The 23,062-nt window shown below is 35.1% G+C and overlaps 1 protein-coding gene and 1 non-coding gene across 6 annotated transcripts in view; one reads left to right on the top strand and one right to left on the bottom strand.

The window, feature by feature from the left end:
• COL4A5 (collagen type IV alpha 5 chain) overlaps positions 1-23,062 on the top strand; it is a 240,450-nt gene that overhangs the window by 174,004 nt on the left and 43,384 nt on the right. For 3 of the 5 annotated variants that reach the window (XM_043459100.1, XM_043459099.1, XM_043459097.1), the window contains exons 25-37: positions 62-230; positions 2,355-2,447; positions 2,537-2,641; positions 3,866-3,963; positions 5,895-6,045; positions 10,828-10,941; positions 14,751-14,759; positions 16,567-16,734; positions 17,595-17,684; positions 18,147-18,296; positions 19,895-19,993; positions 21,452-21,541; positions 22,109-22,248. In XM_043459100.1, the coding sequence (XP_043315035.1) occupies positions 62-230; positions 2,355-2,447; positions 2,537-2,641; positions 3,866-3,963; positions 5,895-6,045; positions 10,828-10,941; positions 14,751-14,759; positions 16,567-16,734; positions 17,595-17,684; positions 18,147-18,296; positions 19,895-19,993; positions 21,452-21,541; positions 22,109-22,248 (1,476 nt within the window). The remainder of the gene's footprint in view (positions 1-61; positions 231-2,354; positions 2,448-2,536; positions 2,642-3,865; positions 3,964-5,894; positions 6,046-10,827; positions 10,942-14,750; positions 14,760-16,566; positions 16,735-17,594; positions 17,685-18,146; positions 18,297-19,894; positions 19,994-21,451; positions 21,542-22,108; positions 22,249-23,062) is intronic. The other 2 variants (XM_043459101.1, XM_043459098.1) reach the window with 1 other exon arrangement.
• LOC122436211 lies at positions 9,312-9,435 on the bottom strand. The gene has a single exon (XR_006267967.1). It is a non-coding gene; the product is annotated as a small nucleolar RNA SNORA26 (small nucleolar RNA).

Here is a 23,062-nt window from a genome sequence, read left to right as displayed (position 1 = left end):
ATACCAACCTACAGATAGCTGTCATATCTATGTATTTCTGTATTAAATTTTTCCCTTTCAGGGTGGAATGGCTTTTAAGGGTGAAAGAGGTCCCCCTGGGAACCCAGGTTTGCCAGGTCTCCCAGGAAATAGGGGGCCTATGGGCCCTGTTGGTTTTGGCCCTCCAGGTCCAGTAGGTGAAAAAGGCATACAAGGTGTGGCAGGAAATCCAGGCCAACCAGGAATACCAGGTGAGTTTGCTATGGCTGTTTTATTTTTAGTTTGGTGCTTAAGAGCAGAAATGCATTATCTTTTGACCATTTTGGGTTCCTTTCATGAGAGGTGTTTTTCCCTGGCTATTTATATTTGGGCTTTCCAGAGCTCCTTAGCAAGGAAACATAAATATGTACGTGCGTGTGTGTGTATGTTTTTTTTTTTCGTTTATTTTTATTAGTTGGAGGCTAATTACTTTACAATATTGTAGTGGTTTTTGTCATACATTGACATGAATCAGCCATGGATTTACATGTATTCCCCATCCCGATCCCTCCTCCCACCTCCCTCTCCACCAGATTCCTCTGGGTCTTCCCAGTGCATTTAAGAATACCTTCTCTTTAAAGTTTCTCTGACTGTATTTATTGTTACTGTTGTTGTTTTTAAGTGCATGATACATAATGCAAAGTTTAACAAATAATTATAATAGAAACAAACACACACATAACTACCACATGTGCCAAGAAACATACATTGCCAGTATTCTGGAAACCTCTATGCTCCCCTCTCTGTCTTTTCCTGATCAAAATCTTCTTCCATTTCTCCAGAGGTAAACACTGCCTTCACTTTTGCATAATTTTCTTCCATAAATAGTTTTATCACCTAGATATATGTTCCTAAATAAAGTACTTTATGCTTCTTTTTGAACTTTCTGTTAATGGAATCATGGGGTAAGTATTCTTTATGTTAACTTTGTATATGGATGTAGCAGTTTTATTGCTGTACAGTATTCCAATGTGTGTGTGTGTCACCATTGATTTATGCATTCTATTGTTAATGGACAATTGGATTATTTATAGTTCGGGCCTGTTATTATAATGCTTCTATGTGCGTTCTCTTATATATTCTTGTGCTCTATGGCAAGGATCAGCAAACTACAGTTCATAAATCAAATCTGGCCCTCCACATGTTGTCATAAATCAAAGTTTTATTTGAACAGATTCGCACCCATTCACTATTGTTATGCTTGCTTTTGCACTACTGCTGCAGAGTTGAGTTGTTGCTACAAAGACCATATGGCCCACAAAGCCTAAAGTATATGCTGTCTAGTCCTTTACAGAAAACAATTGCCAGTCACTGGGTTAGGGTATATATTTAAGATTTGCATTTTTGAGGCATAGAATAAATACATCTTCAGTTTTACTAGATAATTCCAAACCATGTCCAAAGCAGTTGTATCAATTCATACTCCCACCAGCAATATTAGATATTTATTGTTGCTCTATATCTTCAAAAACATTTTGTATTGCCGCTTTTACACTTTTGCCAGTCTGTTGAGTGTGATGTACAGGGTGGCAGTTTTATTTTATATTACTCTGATATATAAATGAATAAAAATGAATATGCAATAGCCATACACAAAGTTAACATAAAGAATACTTACCCCATGATTCCATTAATATAAAGTTCAAACATTAACATTTTCATATGTTTGTTGACCATTTGAATTTTCCACTTGTGACATGTCTATTCAAGTGTTTTGACCATTTTTTCTTTTGGATTGTTTTTGTTCCTGATTTGGAGGGGAGTGTGTGTGTATGTATTCTGTGTATTAGTTCTTTCTTAGCTATTTATTTTGCAAAATCTTCATCCACTGTGGCTTGCCCTTTTCACTCTCTTTATGGTGTCTTTAATGAACAGAAATCAATTTGAGCATAGCCAAATTTATCAGTCTTTCCTCTCATGGTTAGTGCTTTTTATGCCATGGTTAAGAAATCCATCTTTATCCTCAACCTTTTTCAAAGTCTTATTTCAATTAATGAGTAGTATGTGTGCTTGGACTTTGCATGCATAAAACCTTAAAGTACCAGTAGTTAACCAAAAAGAAATATTTTTCTTTTGAGCTGCATTTAGAGAATATTTTTATAGATGCCTAATATTTTTATAGATGCTATCTTCATGAAAATTCTTAAAACTGTAATATACTTTTCTCTTTGAAATTTCATTCTTCTGTTTAGTATCATCCTTGAAAATATATATGATTGTTTTTCTCTTGGATTTTTATTAGTGTGCATTTTCAAAAGAGTATAAATTTTTTTTTTTAATTAATGGAGGTCTTTAGTCAAGTGAACACTTCCTATTCACTATTAATTCCCACATAGGTCCTAAAGGTGATCCAGGTCAGACCATAACCCAACCAGGGAAGCCTGGCCTGCCTGGTAACCCAGGCAGAGATGGTGAAGTAGGTCTTCCAGGTATGTGAGGAATTTATTTGACCGTGTACTCAACATTTGTTGGCGTCTTTCTTTGGCTACTTCCAAAAAAAACTGCTGTTTCTCCATAGGTGAACCTGGACTCCCAGGCCAGCCAGGCTTGCCAGGAATACCTGGTAGCAAAGGAGAACCAGGTATCCCTGGAATCGGGCTTCCTGGACCACCTGGTCCCAAAGGTATGTAGGACTGGGTAGCAGCCAAGGTAGGTTAACTGCTCAAAGTGATATTATTCTGTGATATAGTTCACACAATAAATCAACTATATTAGTTTTAACTTTTTCTATGTGTAGTTCGCTCAATGCTCAGTCATGTCTGACTCTTTACTGCCGTTTGGACTGTAACCCACCAGGCTCCTGTGTCCATGGAATTTTTCAGGCAAGAATACTGGAGTGGGTTGCCATTTCCTCCTTCAGGGGATCTTCCCAACCAGGAATTAAATGCATGTCTCCTGCACTGCAGGCAGATTCTTTTATCTGCTGTGCCATTAGGGAAGACCCTTTGTGTAATACAAAGTATTAAATGAAAAGTCACAGAATGTGTGCACTATAGTTTTGTTGTCTTTATCTAAAACTTTTTCAGATAAGAAAACATCTAAATCCTAGATATGCAAAAATGATATATAAACTTTAAAAATCACAGTAATAAGTGTCTTTTGTGTTCACCATTATATTTTAAGGACTCAAACTATGTGTTTTTGGCACATAGTAAGCACTCAGTAGATATTTGTTAGATGAATGGATTGTATTAAACAGAAAACAGATTTATTACACACATTTATCCAAGTAATGTTTTATCCTTAAGTCATGTTCTCATGATTCACTGAAACTTTTAGGGCTGTTGCTTCAGTTCTGCTTTATTCTTCACAGAACTTTTTCTCATAAATGGCAAGCATGTGTATTAATCTGAGAACAGTGCTTAAACATGTCCTTACTCATTTATACTAAATGACTTCAAAAGAGTCAGATTTGATTTTATGTGTATGTATGTGTATAACATCTGCCATTGTTTTTAGTTCATTTCCAGAATTATGTGGTAGGCCTTTTATCATACTATATCCAGATATAAGCAGAATAAAAGTTTCTCTGCATTTTTGCGTGGAGTTCATAAGTTTAGTTCTTCTATCTCATTGGTAATAGCTTTTACTTTCTTTTAGAAGAGCATTAGCCACAAATGCTAATTAGCCCTGTATGAAAATAATAGGGCCACAAGGTGATTGAGAGAGAATATCAGGTATTTGTAAGGCTTGGTCTGAAATAATCATCTAGAATGTCATTGTGCTTTTAACATCTTACTGTAGTCACTGAGCATGATATAATAGGGTAAAATGTGGGTTTAGGAGTTTGGGTATCTTTCTTACGGTGTCTTCTCTTTGGGGATTGAAAATGACTTCTAATTTACAGGTTTTCCTGGAATTCCAGGACCTCCAGGAGCACCTGGATCACCTGGAAGAATTGGTCTAGAAGGTCCTTCTGGGCCACCAGGCTTTCCAGGACCAAAGGTCTGAGACATTTTACTTCCTTCCTTTTTCTTTTTCTACCTTCCTTGTGTTGTGCTTAGTTGCTTGGTTGTGTCCGATTCTTTGCAACTCCATGGACTGTAGCCCACCAGGCTCCTCTGTCCATGGGATTCTCCAGGCAAGAATACTGGAGTGGATTGCCATGCCCTCCTGCAGAAGATCTTCCCAACCCAGGGATCGAACCCACATCTCCTGCATTGCAGGTGGATTCATTACCATCTGAGCCACCAGGGAAGCCCTTCCTTCCCTTAGCCTTCTCTATTTTGGCTTAGACATCATCCCAAGTCTTCACTATATAAATAGAACTTAACTTATTGTATTTTTATTTAAAAATATTTAACTCAAAACACTTTTTTAATAGTCCAAGAGATCAAATTTGAAGCAAAATTTTAAAAAATTATGAACCTGTTTTTTAGAATGACTGGTTATTTAATGAGATGAAAGAATACAATCATCAGCTTCCTCTGTGCTTTTCTGTAGTATCACTATTCTATTTAATCTCTTCCCATGTCTGTATGGTTGTTGGTTGAAATGGTGTTGAATATCACATCAAGTGGGCTTCGCTGGTAGCTCAAGCAGTAAAGAAACTGCTTGCAATGTAGGAGACCTGAGTTTGATCCCTGGGTCGGGAAGTTACCCTGGAGAAGGGAATGGCAACCCACTCCAGTATTTTTGCCTGGAAAAATCCCATAGACAGAGGAGTCTGGAGTGCTACAGTCCTTGGGATCACAAACAGTTGGGCATGACTAAGTGAGTAACACACACACACACACACACATCATGTCAAGTATTTCTCATACTTTTTCCCTCTGTTCCACCCCAGATACATAATTCAAATTACTGCTATTGACTTAGTAATAATAATGCTGTGTTTAAGTTGGTTTCCTCTCCTCTTATTATATTTTATCTCATCTAAAATTTTCCTTAGTCTTCAGCAAACTCTTAGGATAAAACTTCAGTCTTATCCTAACTGTTCCTGTATTTTCTCTGTGCTTAATTAATTTAAATTTCCTGTGTTTTTATCATTACTACCTTTTTTCTCATGGAAAGAAACTTTGATCATGACCACAGTTCTCATGAGAAATCACTGCTCTAGTGATTGTTTTTATTTTATTATAAACCTTTTCAAATGAACGCAAAACTGCAAGGAATAATAACAATGAACTTTCATATACCCATCACTCAGGTGCCAAATTATCAAGATTTTATCATACTTCATCTACTCTTTTTTTTCTTGCTGAAGGATTTTAACCCAAATCTCATATACTGTGTCATTTCACCTGTAAATACATATGTGTTTTGCTCAGTCACTCAGTCATGTCTGACTCTTGTGACCTCATGGACTGTAACCCACCAGGCTCCTCTGTCCATGGGATTTTTCAGGCAAGAATACTAGAGTGGGTTGCCATTTCCTCCTGTAGGGGATCTTCCCAACCCAGGAATTGAACTCATGTCTCCCATATCTCCTGGATTGGCAAGCAGATTCTTTACCACTGAGCCACCTGGGAAGCCCATAAATATATATAATACTTCAGTATTCACCTCTAACGAAATGGACATTTTATACAAAACCCACAATTCCATTATCATTCTTAGTCAAATTTAAAATAATCACCTAATCTGTAATCACATTTCCTCACTTGGGTTCTTTAGTGTCATGCTCTCTCAGATATTTCTTTCTTGTCCTGAAACCAGACCAAATAATTCAATTTGTTTTACTAAGCCCTGTTTCCTGTCCTTTCAGATGTTCTGTACTGCATACCAATTACTTTTCTTTTTATTTATCCTATTCCCTGTATCATAGCAGGGGGGAATATTACCTTGTATTGTCTGCTTTAAATTCTCTATAGTAAACAGTAAGCACCAAGAAAGTCATGGGAATTTTGTTGTGTTTTATCATGTATATGCTCTAGGGAGAACCAGGATTTGGGCTACCTGGGCCACCTGGGCCTCCAGGACTCCCAGGTTTCAAAGGAATACTTGGTCCAAAAGGGGATCGTGGTTTCCCAGGACCTCAAGGTCCTCCAGGACAAGCTGGCTTGGATGGGCTACCTGGACCAAAAGGTATGGAGGCATTTGCTACTTCTCAATTTGCTTTTAACTTTTGAAGAAATTGAAACTGTTGGGAAAGTTTATGGGTGATAAATCCAATTAACTAGAAAGCCTAAACTACTCCCCATCATGGCTTTTTTTAAATCCTCCATTGATATTTTTGTGTTTTATTTCATTATATAGGTGATATATATGTATTGGAGTAACACTTTTATAAGAAGTTTTCCCTTTATCCCATCTCCATCTACTATGTTCCTCCACATCACATGTGTAGCTGTTTTTTAGTTATTTACCCTTCTGATGTTCCTTCGTACAAGTCAATAGGAATATATATATATATATATATATCCTACCTTTCTCGAAAGATAGATTACTACCTTTTGACTCTTTGCATTTTACTTATTTCATTTAACTTTATATTCTAGAGATCCCTCCATATTAGTGTATAGAGATCATGATTTAAAAAAAAAATAGTTGCCTAGTATTGAATTGCTTGGGTATACCATGGTTTGTTCTACCAGTTGCTAGTTGCTAGATTGGGATTTTAGCAATCTTTTCTTATTAGAAATAATGCTACAGTGAATAATCTTGCATACATGTTATTTCCTATGTGTAATGTTAGAATAGAACAATAAAAATGGATTTTCTGAACGGAAGGACAAATGCATTTCTATATATCGACAGATTCCTCTCCATTTGCACTCTTTACACTCCCAGCCAAAATGTATGAGTGTGCTTGTTTCCCCACAGCCTTGCTAAATGAGTATGTTGATGACCTCTTGGATTTTTTGCCAAACTGTTGGAAACAAGTAGGTATCTCAGTATAGTTTTCTAAACATTTTATTGTGAGAAATTTCAAACACACATAAAATATTAATAAGAATTGTACAGGGAAAATCCATATATCTACCACTTAGATTCTACAATTAGTATTTTTCTCTCTTCCAACATTTAATTTTTAAAAATTGTATTTATACAGCAAAGTAGAAAGAATTTTATAGTGACTACTTTATACCCACCATTGATATGCTACTATCAATATTTTACTATGTAAGATTTGTCACATTTGTCCATCCCTTTCTCCTTTCATTGACTTATTTTTAATGTAACTCAAAGTAAACTACAACAGCAATAACTTCTCCTTCAGTACTGCAGCATGCTTGTCATTCATTGTAATTCTATGGCGGTTCTTTTTCTTTGATACAAAATTCACAATAAATGAAATGTGCAAATCTTAAGGGTACATTTTCTGGATTTTAGCAGATACATAATTCTGTGTCACCTGCCAATTTAGGAGACTCAAGTGACACCCTGGAGGAGGAAACAGAAACCCACTTCAGTATTCTGCCCTGGGAAATCCCAGGGACAGGGGAGCCTGGTGGGCTACATTCCGTGGGGCTGCAAAGAGTCATGATTGAGCACATGTGCACACACAGTAAAAAAAAAAAAAAAAAGGAAGTTTTGCCATTTCCAACAACATGAATAGACTTGGAGGATATTATGCTTAGTGAAATAAATCAGACAGAAAAAGATAAATACTGTATGATAGGGCTTATATGTAGAATCTAAGAAAAAAACTGGTGAATATAACAAAGAGGGAACAGATTCTCAGATATAGAAAACAAACTAGTGGTTAACAGTGGGGAGGGGTAAGATAGGGTAAGGGATTAAGAGGTAGAAACTATATATAAAATAAGCTGCAAGGATATACTGTACAATACCAGAAATATAGCCAGTATTTTTATAATAGCTATAAATGGACTATATAACCTTTAAAATTGTGAATCACAGTACAGTTGTTCTATAATACTGACTGTTGTACTACAGAAACCCACACAAAATTATAAAGCAACTTTCCACCACTTAAAAAATAAGTAAATTTTTTTAAAAAAATAAATAAAAATAAAAAAGAACAAAATTGTGAATCACTATGTTGTACACCTGAAACTTATATAATATTATGAATCAACCATACCTCAGTAGTAAAAAAGAAACTACTAGACCTTTTCCCAAAATGGTTGTATCATTTTCTAACCAATACAGTATGAAAGTTTCAGTTGTTCTGCATTCTCTCCAGCATTTGCTGTTATTGATCTTTTCATTTTTGAATTTTAGTAGGTATGTTGGTAATGTATTTTGGTTTCAGTTTGCATTTCCCTGATGACTAGTGATGTTGAGCTCTTTTGCATGTATGTGTGGATTATTTACACATTCAGATATTTTCCCCCCTTTGAAATATGATTTGTTCCCCTTTTTATTGATAAGTTCAAAGTGACTTTTACATATCCTGCATGCTGGTTCTTTGTCAAATATATGTTTATGAGTATTTTATTCCTGTCTGGCTTGCCTATTCACTTTACTATCAGTGTATTTTGATGAGCAAAAGTTTTAATTTTATTGATTTTTCATTTATCAGATTTTTGTCGTATGATTATTATTTTCTGTGTTTTGCCTAAGAAAACTTTCCCTGTTCCAAAGTTACAAATATATTCTGTTTTATTTTTGTAAGTTTTACAGTTTTAGCTTTTATGTTGGAGACTGTCATCCATTTTAAATGATTTTTGCTTAGCATCATTTATTTAAAATAGCTCTCTCCCCATTGGATTATGTTGGTGCCTGTGTCAAAAATCAAATAATTTTTTTATGTGTAGGTGTATTTCTGTGCTCTCAATTCTACTTGTCTATTTTATTATCCTAAGTCAGTACCAACTGTTTACATTACAGAGGTTTTATAGTAAGACTTGATGTCAGGTAATGTAAGTTCTCCAACTTTGTTCTTTTTAGAAAATCTCTTTGGATATACTAGGTCCTTTGCCTTTACTTTCAGGGTAATTTAAATTTATAATTAAATTTATAGTTAAAATAATGGTATTTCCATTATTATAAGTGAAATAGACCATCTTTTCATATGTTTAAAGAATTTTTTTTCATGTAAACTGCTCATGTCCTTTGTTCATTTCTTTATTGGTTTCTTCTATCCCCTTGATTTTGATTTCCCTAATTATATATATGAATAAAATTCATCTTAACTGGTTTGGCGATTGTTTCTTTTTTCCTTTCTGGCTTGCAAGGAACTAGACTCTCCTGGTAAACAGTTTCGCCCCCAGAGAAAAGTCTGAGCAACCCCCATGCTCCTGAAAAATGTTGGGTTGATTCCCATTAAAGCAACAGAACAGCAGAACAAAATTTAACCAGGCTATAATTTTGCCAGCAAAGGCCCCAAACTGAACCAATACAAATTCTTCTCAGATAAGCACTTTTTTTTTTTTTTCCAGTTCAGTTGTGACTCCAGACAGGATCCAGAGAGGAGTTCTAAAAATCTCTTCTCTGGGTTTTATGGAGACTTTCTTTACCCTCCTGTGTTAGCCTCTTAAGGCACTGTGTCAGCCTTAAGATAAGCACTTTTAAAAATACCTTCCTATCTTCGAGTAGACAATTCTGGTCAGCTATAAACTGTAATTAATAGTCAAAGTTACAGGTAGTGTTTCCTATCAACTACGTCCCCAGGCTTAGACCTGTGACCCCAAAACTTACAGATAGAAATATGTCAGATGATAAGCTATGTGGCTAACAGTCTATATGGAAATTGCTCTCTCACTGTACTTTGTTTATAATAACAGCCTTGAGACAGAGGTTGGGAAGAAAGAGCTTGAAGCCTAGTTTAAATATCAGCTCCCTATGAAGCATTTGCCAAACCATTGAAGTATAGAATCCTCATATCCTACATAGGATTCATTCTCAAATATTAAAACTCAGTAAAGTTCCTAAGGTGCTAGAAAAAAAAAAGAATTGGGGACTTTCTGCTGTGTAATTCCTTTATTCCTCAAACATTTATTATGTTCTTATTGTGTGCCTACTACTTTAATCCCTAGAAACACAAAGGCATTGATTCTGTTCTTGAATATCTCAGAGATTGTTCTCCACTGTAAAAAAAAAAAAAAATCATAGAGGGCATCACCATGATCTTGGTTTTCTCAATAGAAACCTTTATGAATATGTATCACTAATGTTTTGGACCAATAGACCACAGTCAAAACACAGCAAGCAGATCACAGTAAAATTTCACCCACTAGATATATTTATACCAGTGATTGGGTATTAAAACTTAGAAGAAATTGATACGACATTTTCAAGGCAACATAGTGACCAATATGGCTAATATCCATCAGGAAAGAACTATATGAGGGAGAAAATGTGCTTAAGATTGACCATTAGAATCATTAAACAAAAATGAAAAGATGACTTTGGAAGCATTCAGTTTACCTCTTGTGTTACTTTTGTTCAGGGCCTCTTCTAAGGTACCTTGGGAAGCAATATAAGAGCTGACATTTGAACTGAATCTTTAGGGAAGGATGTTCCAGGTGGCAGAAATAACATGCAAAATATCGTTATGACAAATAGAATGGTGTGTTTATAAATATTGAAATAAATAGGAAAGAAAGTGTAATTTGCAAAAAAAAATCTGTATCATATTTGGAAATGAATAAAACAAAATGTGCCTAATGTATTTGTGGAAAAAATTAAAACTGTTATTAAGAAGTTGCTAAGTCTTCTGTGTGGATGGGAAGACATAGTCAATTCTCCCCAGATTTGTCTATACATATACTGCATTTTCAATGAGAATTCAAGTAGGAATTTTTGGACATGACATAACTGATTCTGAAAGTTAATGTTTAGCAAACATAAGTTAAAACATGCTACAAAACTACTGTAATTATAACTTTGTGATCCAATGCTAAAGACAAGTGACTCAGCTGTTGTTTTTAATATCTAAACTATATTTATTCCTTAAAGGTGACATTGGACCAAATGGACAACCTGGGCCAATGGGACCTCCTGGGCTGCCAGGAACAGGTTTTCAGGGACCACCAGGGCCACCAGGAATTCCTGGACCAATAGGCCAACCTGGTAAGATTGGAGTAAATATGCACTTTGTAGCATAATTATGTAGAGGTTGGTTAGCCCCTCAATAAAGTGTAACCTATGTAATAGTCTTACAGAAAGCAGATCTGAGAGTTAACATGTCCACGTATATAATTATGCAAAAGCAAAAGAGCACAGATCACAGCAGAAGAGCTAATATTACCTGATATTTCCCTTCTCTGTTCATTTAAGATTGATCTATTAACAACAGTGTAGTTTAGCAATTGCAGTATGTTTCCATGGCTTATAATCATTGAGCTAATCATACCGTTGGAATCTTAGGAACTTCTGGTGCTAATCATTTTGGACCTGGGTAGCTATATGGCATTAATAGAGCTTTGTCTGTGAAACCTCATAACATTTCTTAGCACAGGATTAAAAAAATTATGTTAAAAATATTTTTTAGGTATCCTCATTTTTTTAAATAAGTGAGTTTAATTGAATTTTCTCTTCTTTTGCCCATAAGTCAGCATTTACTTTGCAACTCATAAGCATGCTAAGGTTTTTTTAATATTAATACTCAAAAATATTTTTCAGCTTGTAACCTCATAGAGAATCATATGATTCCTCTATGTTCATGCAAGAGTTTACAGATTCTGAACTATCTGGTGGTGTGAATTACTTTTATCTTAATCTAGGAAGATATAGTAAGGGTCCCACATGGGCCAAGATTTTGTTATTGCAAAGTACTATAATAATATATGAAATTAAAGCAAATATGGAACATTTAGTCATTCCTTGAATACATCGGATGACTTAAATGCACCATTCAGATATACATACGTTGACTTTGAAGCAATGGAATATGTTTTCTGACCTTAAATGCCAATAGGTAGGTATTTTGTTAGTTTATTATGCTAAAAATTTAGAAACACTCATTAACAATATAAAAAGCCTGGAAAGTAAAGGTTATTTTTGCTTATGTCCTATTTTAAACATTTGTTTTATGGCACATTGTATCTTTTTTTTAAATGGCCCCTAACATGTCACTACTGATTTAGAAATAAAAAAGAAAACTTATGGTGTTGCTTTGAACCAACTGGTTAAAAAGTAGGTGCTTCAACATTAATGAGAAACCCTTCTGTCTAACTAGCATAGCAGAGGGATCTTGAGAAAAAACAATTTTTACGTTTGGTCATTATAGTCTTGGCCTGCTATTTCACAAAATGGCTAAAATGAATTTATGATTTCTGTTGTGTTTTTTCATTTTGTTTCCCAAAATTACATAAGGTTTCAGAAGCATTTTGAACTCTGAAATCACAGCTGAGCAAGACTAAAAAGAGATTATTAATACCAATTAATACCAATCTGAACAAAATAAAAATACATTTATTTGTGTTTTAATGCTTTTTAAAATTTAGCTAATATTCTACAGTATTTCATTCATCTAATGTTCTCTCTAATTCATGGATATATAGGTATATTTATAAAGTCTATATAGGATGGGCAGGGGGAAAAGTAATGATGCTGAATTTAATCTCATCTCTTTCTTCTGTAAATATATATTTTGCCATACAATTGAAGATCTGAACTAATATAGTTCAACAAATAAATGAAGTTAACAGCAACTGCCACAAAAATGTATTGAATACATTCTTATTAACATAGAAATATTCTCAAATCACAATTTTTTACCACCAGATGACTATATTTTATACTTGATAATAGCAGTGTATACTCACTCTTAAAGTAAATTTACATGCAAATTGTGAAATTATTTGTTCTAGTTCTGTGAAAAATACCGTTGGTAGCTTGATAGGGATTGCATTGAATCTATAGATTGCTTTGGGTAGAATAGCCATTTTGACAATATTGATTCTTCCAATCCATGAGCATGGTATGTTTCTCCATCTGTTTGTGTCCTCTTTGATTTCTTTCATCAGTGTTTGATAGTTTTCTATGTATAGGTCTTTTGTTTCTTTAGGTAGATATATTCCTAAGTATTTTATTCTTTTTGTTGCAATGGTGAAAAAATAAATAAATAAATTTAAAAAAAAAAAAGTAAATTTACATGAATCACCAAAGCAGAATATTGTCTTAGTGCATTTCAAAAATACCATAATTTTTGTTTGTACATCTCAATAACAGGACTGTCAGCAAGGCTACTACTAACATCTTGATACACCAACTTATACTGTGTGGCTGAAATTCGAACTACCTATTTTTAAAATAAGAAGCTTATTTAATATACTTGCTGTGTTTCATTTTGTAGTAGAAAACTTACTGCAAAGTATTCTATCTTGTCATTTCTCCAGAGATACATCCTTTTCAGGCTTTTCTTTTGACTCCAGTTTTCTGCTATTATTTAATTAAGCTTTACTATTTGTCATTCTTTTTTCCAAAGCAGACTGTACAGTTTAATGCATGTTTTTAAGTTAAAGACTTGTTGAATATCAATTTCTCACTTGGCGATAGGAAAATAACATTTTTTTAAAATGCCAAAGGACAAGGAGCAGAATGTTTTTCATCTTATACCCTAGTAAGGGAGAAATGGAAGTTGTTGGTTCTTATTATTTGGTCTGGCCAATAGCTGTAAGATAATTGCTTTAGTGATCTTTTTAGAGGTCAGTTAAATATACTTAATTCCATGTTCACAGGTAATACCCTAACCTGAGTCAAACGTGTTGTACACTTGTCCAGTCTCAGGAACATGTGCATAGCTAAATGAGTTCAAACTTATCACCACTAATGTGAATCAAAGAAACAAGGCATTAATCATGTCATTTTCATAGATGAAGGAGAGTACATTGTCATTTTCTAACTTTTTGGCTATAAAACCCTTGGACTGTGTGTGTTTAACATTTTCACAGATAATGCATATTTTTGGAATTTTCTTTTTTTCCATTAACTTGTTCCATTTGGCTGTCAATAAATTAAGAGCATTATACACCTTTAATGCACTTAGCCTCTATAGATATAGCCATATAATTCCTGTTACTGTATAAGATTCAGCAGAACTTTTGAATTTATATTGACTTTCTTCATCCTGGATTTTACCAGGATGCCAATTCGTGACAATAGTAATGGAAAAGATCTGTGCTGTGAAAAATACAGCATAACATATGTTACTGTTATTACTAATAACAATGAAGAGATCTTAGCCTAGAACATGTAGTTTGCTTCATCATAGACATGCACTAATAATTATTGAGTTCTCTGTACCTAACCTGTACGGGCTTCCCTGGTGGCTTAGTGGTAAAGAACCCGCCTGACAATACGTGGGTTTGATCCCTGGGTTGGAAAGATCCCCTGGAGATGGAAATTGCAACCCACTCCAGTATTCTTGCCTGGGAAATCCTATGGACAGAAGAGCCTGGCAGACTACAGTCCATGGGGTCGCAGGGAGCCGGATATGACTTAGCGACTAAACAACAACCTAATCTGTTAGAGTACAAAATCAAGTTTAATTTTAAACCTAACTAAACTTTAAGAGCTTAAATTCTGAAATGATCATTCAAAGCAGTGTAAAGATCAGAAATAAACAAGAGTGTATTGCTGATCTTCATAAAAAAGTATTTTTCTGAAGTAAATATTTTATTCTCTCTATTGGCAAACATATTTATAGTATATGTTATATGAGCATCTGAGCAAATGCCTAAAATAAGTTTCTTTACTCATTACTAATATGTTAGTAGTGAATCAATATCTAATAAATTCTATTTGTAGACTTTTTTTTTTCTAATCTTTACATGGTTAGTTTTGTTTCCTAACCTAATTAATCTATTTGCAACTTGCTTCTGCTTGGGTGGTTCATCTTGCTGCTGAACTGTAACTTCCTGCCTCTTGAACTTCAGGTCTACCAGGTATTGTAGTTCTCACTCAAAGCCATATTTTTCTATTTTAATATTGAGAATTTATTATATTAGAACAAATAGTAGAAAAAATCATCCAAATATAATAGCATCATCATAAAAGATGCAAAAGATAGCACATGAAAACAGTTCTGAGAAGCTGTAAATAGGATATTTATTTTTCCTTTGATTTATTATTTTTTGAGCTTTATTGAGGTATCAAAGACATAGATAATTGTAATATATTTCAAATGTACAATGTGATGATTTGATATATGTATACATTGTGAAAAAATTTTCACAATCAAGTTCTCACATCCATCACCTTACATATTTACTGATTTGTGTGTGTGAGAACCCTTAAGTTCTACTATATTAGCAAATTGTAATTATGCAATAATGTTATTAGTGATAGTCACCATGCTATTACATTAGATCCTCATACCTTATTCATCTGTTTTTTTTTCCAAAAGCCATATCTTCAAGCCTTAAACTTGGAAAGCAACAAGATTTATCCACATTGAAGTCTTTTAATTATTTTGTAGAACTGCTCTCTTGGAGCATATTTCAAGGGGCAAAATAGTTATCTTGAAAACTCAGCTATTAAAAACTACTTGGGCTGTAATATAACAATAGACAGTCATCCATGTAGAGGTATAATTGTATACATTATCAGATATCATATTTCATAAATATAATATAAAATATCTCTCCCCTTTAATAGTATTTTTTACTATGAAATGGCAGCATTGGAATCATCACTACTGTGCCAACTAAATGGAAATCTCTAATCTTCAAAGTTAATTTTATCAGTTTAAAGGCTTGCTGGTAATATGACACCAAACAGGTCTTAAAACACCAGCCATCTTGTTCTCTTATAACAATAATTGCCTGTGAATCTTCAACAGTAAAACTGGTCATATTGTTGAAGAGATGCTTGGAATGATCACCTGTTTCACCCCCAGCTTTCAGTCCGTTATGGCACATCCCCATTTACCAGATGAAGACCAATAACGTTAAGTGACTTAAGAAGTCATATAGCTGATAGGTGTTGGTGTAGGAACTTGCACTATATTTGTAGTATAATTCCTTTCACTAAACATATTCTTTTTTAATTACCTTGTTTTCTGGAGTCTATTTTTGCAATGTCATAATTTTTCTATAAAATCCTGGCTGGATTACTGAGAAACAAAAGTTAACAACAAAAACTAATAGTAATGTGTTATTAAAACAACATGTTAAAACAAAGCCAAAATAAAGTCAAGAGGGCCCATGTAACTGACTTATGCAGTAATTAATTTTGTATGGGTTATAGAAATACATCTTAATAATTCACAATACCTTAGAATAGTGGAAATTCAAGTGTGGGCAGTGACAAGTGTCGAATCACAGACTGTTTGTTACCAGTCTGCACTGGAATTAGAAGAAATTGAGAGTAAGCATTTGATTGCATAAATTATATAAATGTATTAATAGACTATAATAACCACGATATAGGATTGTATTTTTATGTCTTTTTTATTTTAGTTTTTTAGTATTTTTTATTACATTTTATTAAAAATAGTACATGATTGTAGCAATTAAGAAAAGATTGGTCTTTTTTGAGAAATAATTTCAGAAGTCCATTCTTAGGAAAATATACTTGAAAATCCTAAAGTTTTATTGTTAGATTATTTTCTATGCATGATACCAAATGTATCCCTAACTCACTGTTAGGTTGGTTGTATACAGGATTCTATTACCTGTTTGCTAAAAAAATAACCAGATACATCTCTTAAAACTGCTTCAATACTTTTTAATATTGGTTTTTATTAACTAGGCTTGCACGGACTACCAGGAGAGAAGGGGGATCCAGGGCCTCCTGGATTTGATGTTCCAGGACCTCCTGGTGAGAGAGGCAGTCCAGGGATCCCTGGAGCACCAGGTCCTATGGGACCCCCAGGATCACCAGGGCTCCCAGGAAAAGCAGGTGCCTCTGGCTTTCCAGGTAATTTTTTAGTCTTCCCTGGTTTGGGATTCCAGACATTAGAGCTAATATGACTCTGGTGTATTAGTCTCTTGTGATTTTCTCAATTGACACTATCCTTTAAGGAAATGTATTAAATGTCTCTGATTGTGGGAAACTCACTTTGCTATTTGCATTGCACTTTTTCTCTCTGAGCGCTCCGGTTATATATTGCTGTGTAACAAATGACCCCAAAATATTGATGATTTAAAGCAGTCTTAATTTTGCTCAAGATTTTATTCATCAGGAATTATTGGATGACTTAGACAGCGTTGTTTATCTCTGATCCCCATGGTACCAACTGGTACCATGGTTGGGATGAAGGAGATGCTTTCAACGTGGCACTACTGTGACACCTCAGTGTTCATTGGCCTCTTCACATGTTATCTCATTATCCACAGAGGTACCTCACATATGATAGATTCAGGGTAGTTGCTCTTTTTCCAGGGCAATTGGTTTCCAAAAGAGAGAATCCTCAAAACTGAAAGTGAATGTTCTAAGAGCCCCGGGTGGAAGCTGCTAGAGTTCTTATCATCTAGCCTTGGGAGTTATACAGGGTCACATAGTCAAGGTTAAGGCACAGAGTCATCCCAAATTCAAGGGGAGAAGGGTACACAAAGCTGTGTGTACTGGGAAGTGCAGTTCATTTGGGGACCATGTTTAGAGACTAACTACCACAGTGATGTAGACAGTAGTGGTCACTAAGATTACAATAGTTGGAAAGAGGCAAACCTTACAGTACCTTCCCTCTAACTCAGTAGTTTTCTAGTTGACATCTCTAAACTGATCTTTTATCTTTCCAAGGTCAAGGAAAGGTAAAAAGGTATTGATATTTTTCAAAGGTGCCAAAGGTGAAATGGGTATGATGGGACCTCCAGGCCCACCAGGACCTTTGGGAATTCCTGGCAGGAGTGGTGTTCCTGGTCTCAAAGGTAATATTCAGGGTTTGCTGGCAGATATATGAAAGAAAGAAAATTAAAAATTTTGCTTTACGTCAACACAGAATACTTTTGACTGCTTAAAAATGAGCAATGCTTTATTTGTATTTTGTTTCTAAGTGACATGGCATTTAAGTAGTTCCTGTTTTCAGTTTGATGGCATGCTTAGTTTGAATACTATGAAATATGATAAGCATTAACTCAAAATAACAACATACAAGGATTTAATTTTTATTTTTTTTACAGTCTGTATTTGTCAGAGAACACCAGGAGAGAGATTGTTGTTTGAGTGTAAAAGTGAGCTCGAGTTATTTATAGACAATGAATAAGGTGCATGAGTGTTTTGGGTGGTCAGTGGCCTACCCAACTGTGTAACATATGAATAATCTTTATATGCATTAATCCTGGATAGATGAACCTGATCGGCTGTGTCTTTCCCACACATGTTGGTTTTAGGTGAGGATGGTTTGCAGGGTCAGCCAGGACTTCCTGGCCCTGCGGGAGAGAAAGGTAGTAAAGGAGAGCCTGGCCTTCCAGGCCTTCCTGGGCCAATGGATCCAGATCTGCTGGGCTCAAAAGGAGAGAAAGGGGACCCTGGCCTACCAGGTGAGTGGATGCATTTATTTTAATTTTTCTCCTGGTGGGTATGATGTTTAATTTTTATTAGCATGGAAAGTGACTTGTAATCCAGGATTAAGGCAATTAGGTATATCAAATTTTGGTAACGAAAGCTAGTTTTTACTGATTTGTACTGTTTCACTGATCAACTTTTGCTTGAGTGTTTTCTTTGTAGTTTATCTATTACAAACTATGAGGCTTTAAAATAAACAGTCACTTTCAAGCCTTCCAGAAAGTAGTGTATAGAATATGATCAAGAGAAGATGGATAAATAACCAGAATTACTTGGAAAACAGATTTCAGTGTTTGGGAAATTTTCTGGCCATTTAAAATTTTTTTTCTTGAAACCAAATGAAGATGAGTGGTACACTGTTGTCCTGCAGATTTTTGATACCCATATCATACTTGATTTTTGTATAGTTCACTGTTATTCTAACCTAAAAGAATAAACAAATATTGGACTAAGAACAGCCAAACACCCCTGGGGAAGGTTGCTGGAAGTAGGTCTAGGAAACAATTGTGTTACTGCAGTTATTTAATTAGAAGCAAATTAGATATGAAGTATAACAGATTTTTAAAATAAAAATCCTTTATTCTTTTTATAAAACTATAACATATTCATAACAAAGCATCAGAAAATACATGAAGTGAAGTCGCTCAGTTGTGTCCAACTCTTTGCAACCCCATGGATAGTCCATGGGATTCTTCAGGCCAGAATACTGGAGTGGGTAGCCATTCTCTTCTCCAGGGGATCTTCCCTACCCAGGGATCAAACCTATGTCCTCCGCATTACAGGCGGATTCTTGACCAGCTGAACCACCAGGGGAAAAATATGAAAAAGCACAAAACAATAAATAAAACACAATCCAATCTACATAGAATATCCTTTCAAACAAAATGGAACTTTTAAACTTTGTTTATTTGCAGATTGAAGTAAGGTTTGTGGCTCTTTCTGTGTTGAAACCATTGCTATTGTCAGTCCATGTTTGTGTGTGAGTATGTGTGTAGGGGTGTGTGTGTGTGTGTGTGTGTGTGTACATAGATGTTATAAGTTTCCCCGTGAGCAGGGCTTGGTGGGATTTCTCCTCAAACAAGAGTTTTAAGACATTACTATAATTTTGTATATAATCATGAAAGAGGCAAGGCCACCTAATTTTGTATTATTGTTAAAATGAATTACATTTCTTGATTTACTTCTTGCAAAGCTTCTCTTTCCATTGTACCTTCTGCAAAATAGTGTCAGTAAACTGTATTTGCCTTAATATAAAGTTATGAAAGATAGTTATAGAATCTAAGAGATAGTGTAGAGACGGCCTGCCCCAATTCCTTCATTTTATAGTGTAAGAAACTGAGGCCCAAAGAGGAAAGTGGCTTAATTATTGAGTGCTCTGAAGTTCTTAATGGTAGCTACTTTAAAAACTGGGAGATTTTAATGAGTCCAGTGATATTGGTTCACACTATATCAGAATATCACTGGTTCCTGTATTTCATTCATATTTCAGAGTTTGGGTAGCTTGCTTTGTAAAATGTATTTAATGATTAATAATACCAGCCTAACTTGTCTTTCTTATACTCATCCTTGGAAGGTATTCCTGGAGTTGCAGGGCCAAAAGGTTACCAGGGTTTGCCTGGAGACCCAGGGCAACCTGGACTGAGTGGACAACCTGGATTGCCAGGACCATCAGGTAAGTATGATAAACCACCTGTAGTGGTTGGGTGGCTGGCTGATCCTGACCCCTGAAACAAAGTAATTATGTATTTATCATGTGTAGTGATGTTTTGAATCTGGTCATGGCAATATGTTTGGGAAGCTACTGAGATATGGACCTCTCCTTGACAAAAATGTTGCCATTGGCACAAATGTCAACAGAAAAGACTTGTAGGATATTTTTCTTTACTCAATTTCTTCTTTTTTGTGGCCTCAGAGTATACACAGAATCAGAAGTACATCTAAGTAAGGTGCTATATTTTACTTATATACATTGTAGCATATGTAGACTAGACAGTTATCTGTTAGGAGCCTAAAGAATTCACCCTTTTCATTTTTTTGCCTTCAGACAAGTTAATCATTAAACCATGTAAAACAGATGACTGCCATTTCTAGTTTTAAAAGTTTCTAGGAGTAAGAATTTCACAACCTTCATTGGTAATGTGTTATAGCATTAATCACTCTTACAATCAATGTGGATTTTTTTGTTTCTAATAAAACTTTTTTTTGCTGCTTCTTAAACCATTTTCTTTTAGTTGGACCCCTAAACAATAAAGAGTAGCTGTTACCATCCTCCTAAGAGCCCTTTAGATCAGTTATTCTGCTCTGGACTGTATGCTATATTATCTTAATGTAGTTGGAAGGAAAAATTATCTCCTTATCTATCTTTCATATACTTTGCATTCTCTTTCCTGAGTGAGAAGACAGTGTGAAAGAAAAAATAAAAGCAAATAATGTTGAAGGCAACATTGTAGTCCTTGGAAAATACCTAGGGGACACCACAGAACTGAAGTATCTAAACTCTGGGAAGAATGCAAACACAGCAGTCATGATGAACGCAGTAGCCATGGGGGAAGATAGTCCGGTACTTCTCCATCAACTCTTACCTATCCCTGGCTTAATGTGCCAAAGGTGTATGTATCATGACAGGTTACCACTTTCCTCTTCTGGTTGCACATGATAAGGCTTTCAATGGGAAAGCTTCTGAATCTTTTTAAAAGACTCTCTTTAAATTGAATTTATCTGTGATAAATATAGTAAGGTAGTTATACACATATGACAAATAAGACTTCAGGTGGTTGGAATAGTTTTAGGGCAAGAATCAAGATGTCCTGGTGATAGTTATATGTGTACAACAAATAAGACTTCAGGTAATTGGAGTAGTTTTAGGGCAAGACACAAGATTCTTGCATTTTAAAATAAATGTGTATTGGGAGCCCTCTGTTGCTGTGATTATATTGTAATATGTTCCTAAGGAGATTTCTTGATAACTTTTGCCTGTCTAATGTCCAGTTAGATTTGTGAAACTTTATCATATATTAATATTTGGTCCATTCAGTCTCATGCTTTCATTTTAATTAAGACCCATTCCAGGAAACCAAGCAACCATAGTATTGCTGACTTGTCTTAATTTTAAGCAATTTGACTTTTCTAGGTCCCAAGGGTAACCCTGGCCTCCCTGGAATGCCAGGACTTACAGGACCTCCTGGACTTAAAGGAAGCATGGGTGATATGGGTTTTCCAGGTGAGTGATGAAAATTTCCCAAATATTTAGTTCCATTAATGGAAGATGGTTGACTATCTTTGTTATCAGAAAAGAAACTGTTGTTGACAGAGTCAAACTGAGGTGATATCTAAGGCAATCAGTGGGTAGAGCTCTCTCATTACACAAGTATTTGAAGTGGGAATTAAGAGACAGAACTTTAGAAAGAATTCACAAACTTACATTTTTTCTCCAACTATACCCCCTTCCAACCCACTCCAGTGTTCTTTTTTTTTTTTTTAATTAATTTATTTATTTTTTCAGTGTTCTTGCCTGGAGAATCCCATGGACACAAGAACCTGGAGGGTTACAGTTCATAGGGTCACAAAGAGACTGACATGACTGAAGCGACTTAGCATGAACACATACTCCCTTTCACTTAAACTTCCTTTAAAAATAGGCTTTTATACAATTCTGATTATAAAGCTCTTTATTATATAAATCAGACTTTGTGAAATTCTTTTTAAAAATCTTTTTGTGTGATCATGTGCATTATATATATCCCATACAATATTTTGTAAAAGATTGCATGTTATGTGTTTTTAACAGGCCCCCAGGGTGCAAAAGGGTCTCTTGGACCTCCTGGAGTTCCTGGACAACCTGGCTCCCCAGGATTACCTGGACAGAAAGGAGAAAAAGGTGATCCTGGTGTTTCAGGCATTGGTATTCCAGGTCTTCCTGGCCCAAAGGTAATCCTACTCAGGTATATGCCTGAGCAGATATGATTTTTCTTTAACACTGTGCTTGCTCCTAAATCTTCCTTAAACTATAGTGTGATATAGTATAGTGTGACATGAATCTCTGGGCAAGAAATTCATTCTTTCTCTTTTATATTGTAAGGAGATGTGTTTTAGAGTTTGCAGCCAATCCAAAAAAGGATGAAGGGGGGATCTTTCTGATTTCTTTATTTTCTCTCTATCTTGCTGTTTGAGTATGTTTCAGTAACTAAAAGGCATATTTCTGCCTAGTTTTAGTTTTCCTTTCCCTTTTAGTGATGGAGTTGTTGGTCTTTGTCCTAATATTATTATTAACTAACATGAAGAGGCTTATAAGCAAAGTAACTTATAAAATTAATGAAAGTGAAATAATATTCTTAAATGCATGTATGAAGTGGTTCTCCAAAACAGTTTTACATAGCCCTCCATGCTGCTGCTGCTAAGTTGTTTCAGTCGTGTCTTACTCTGTGTGACCCCATAGACGGCAGCCCACCAGGCTCCCCCATCTCTGGGATTCTCCAGGCAAGAACAATGGAGTGGGTTGCCATTTCCTTCTCCAATGCATGAAAGTGAAAGGTGAAAGTGAAGTCGCTCAGTCGTGTCCAACTCTTAGCGACCCCATGGACTGCAGCCTACCAGGCTACTCTGTCCATGGGATTTTCTAGGCAAGAATACTGGAGCGGGGTGCCATTGCCTTCTCCGTCTATGCCGCTAGTCAGTGTGAAAACTTTGGTGTTATTTCTCAAGGAATCAAATTTAGAACTTGTTTAAGAATCACTGGACTTTC

The sequence above is a fragment of the Cervus canadensis genome, chromosome X (genome assembly GCF_019320065.1).
Source record: "Cervus canadensis isolate Bull #8, Minnesota chromosome X, ASM1932006v1, whole genome shotgun sequence".
Taxonomy (NCBI): Eukaryota; Metazoa; Chordata; class Mammalia; order Artiodactyla; family Cervidae; genus Cervus; species Cervus canadensis.
This window is presented reverse-complemented; position numbering and strand designations above follow the sequence as displayed.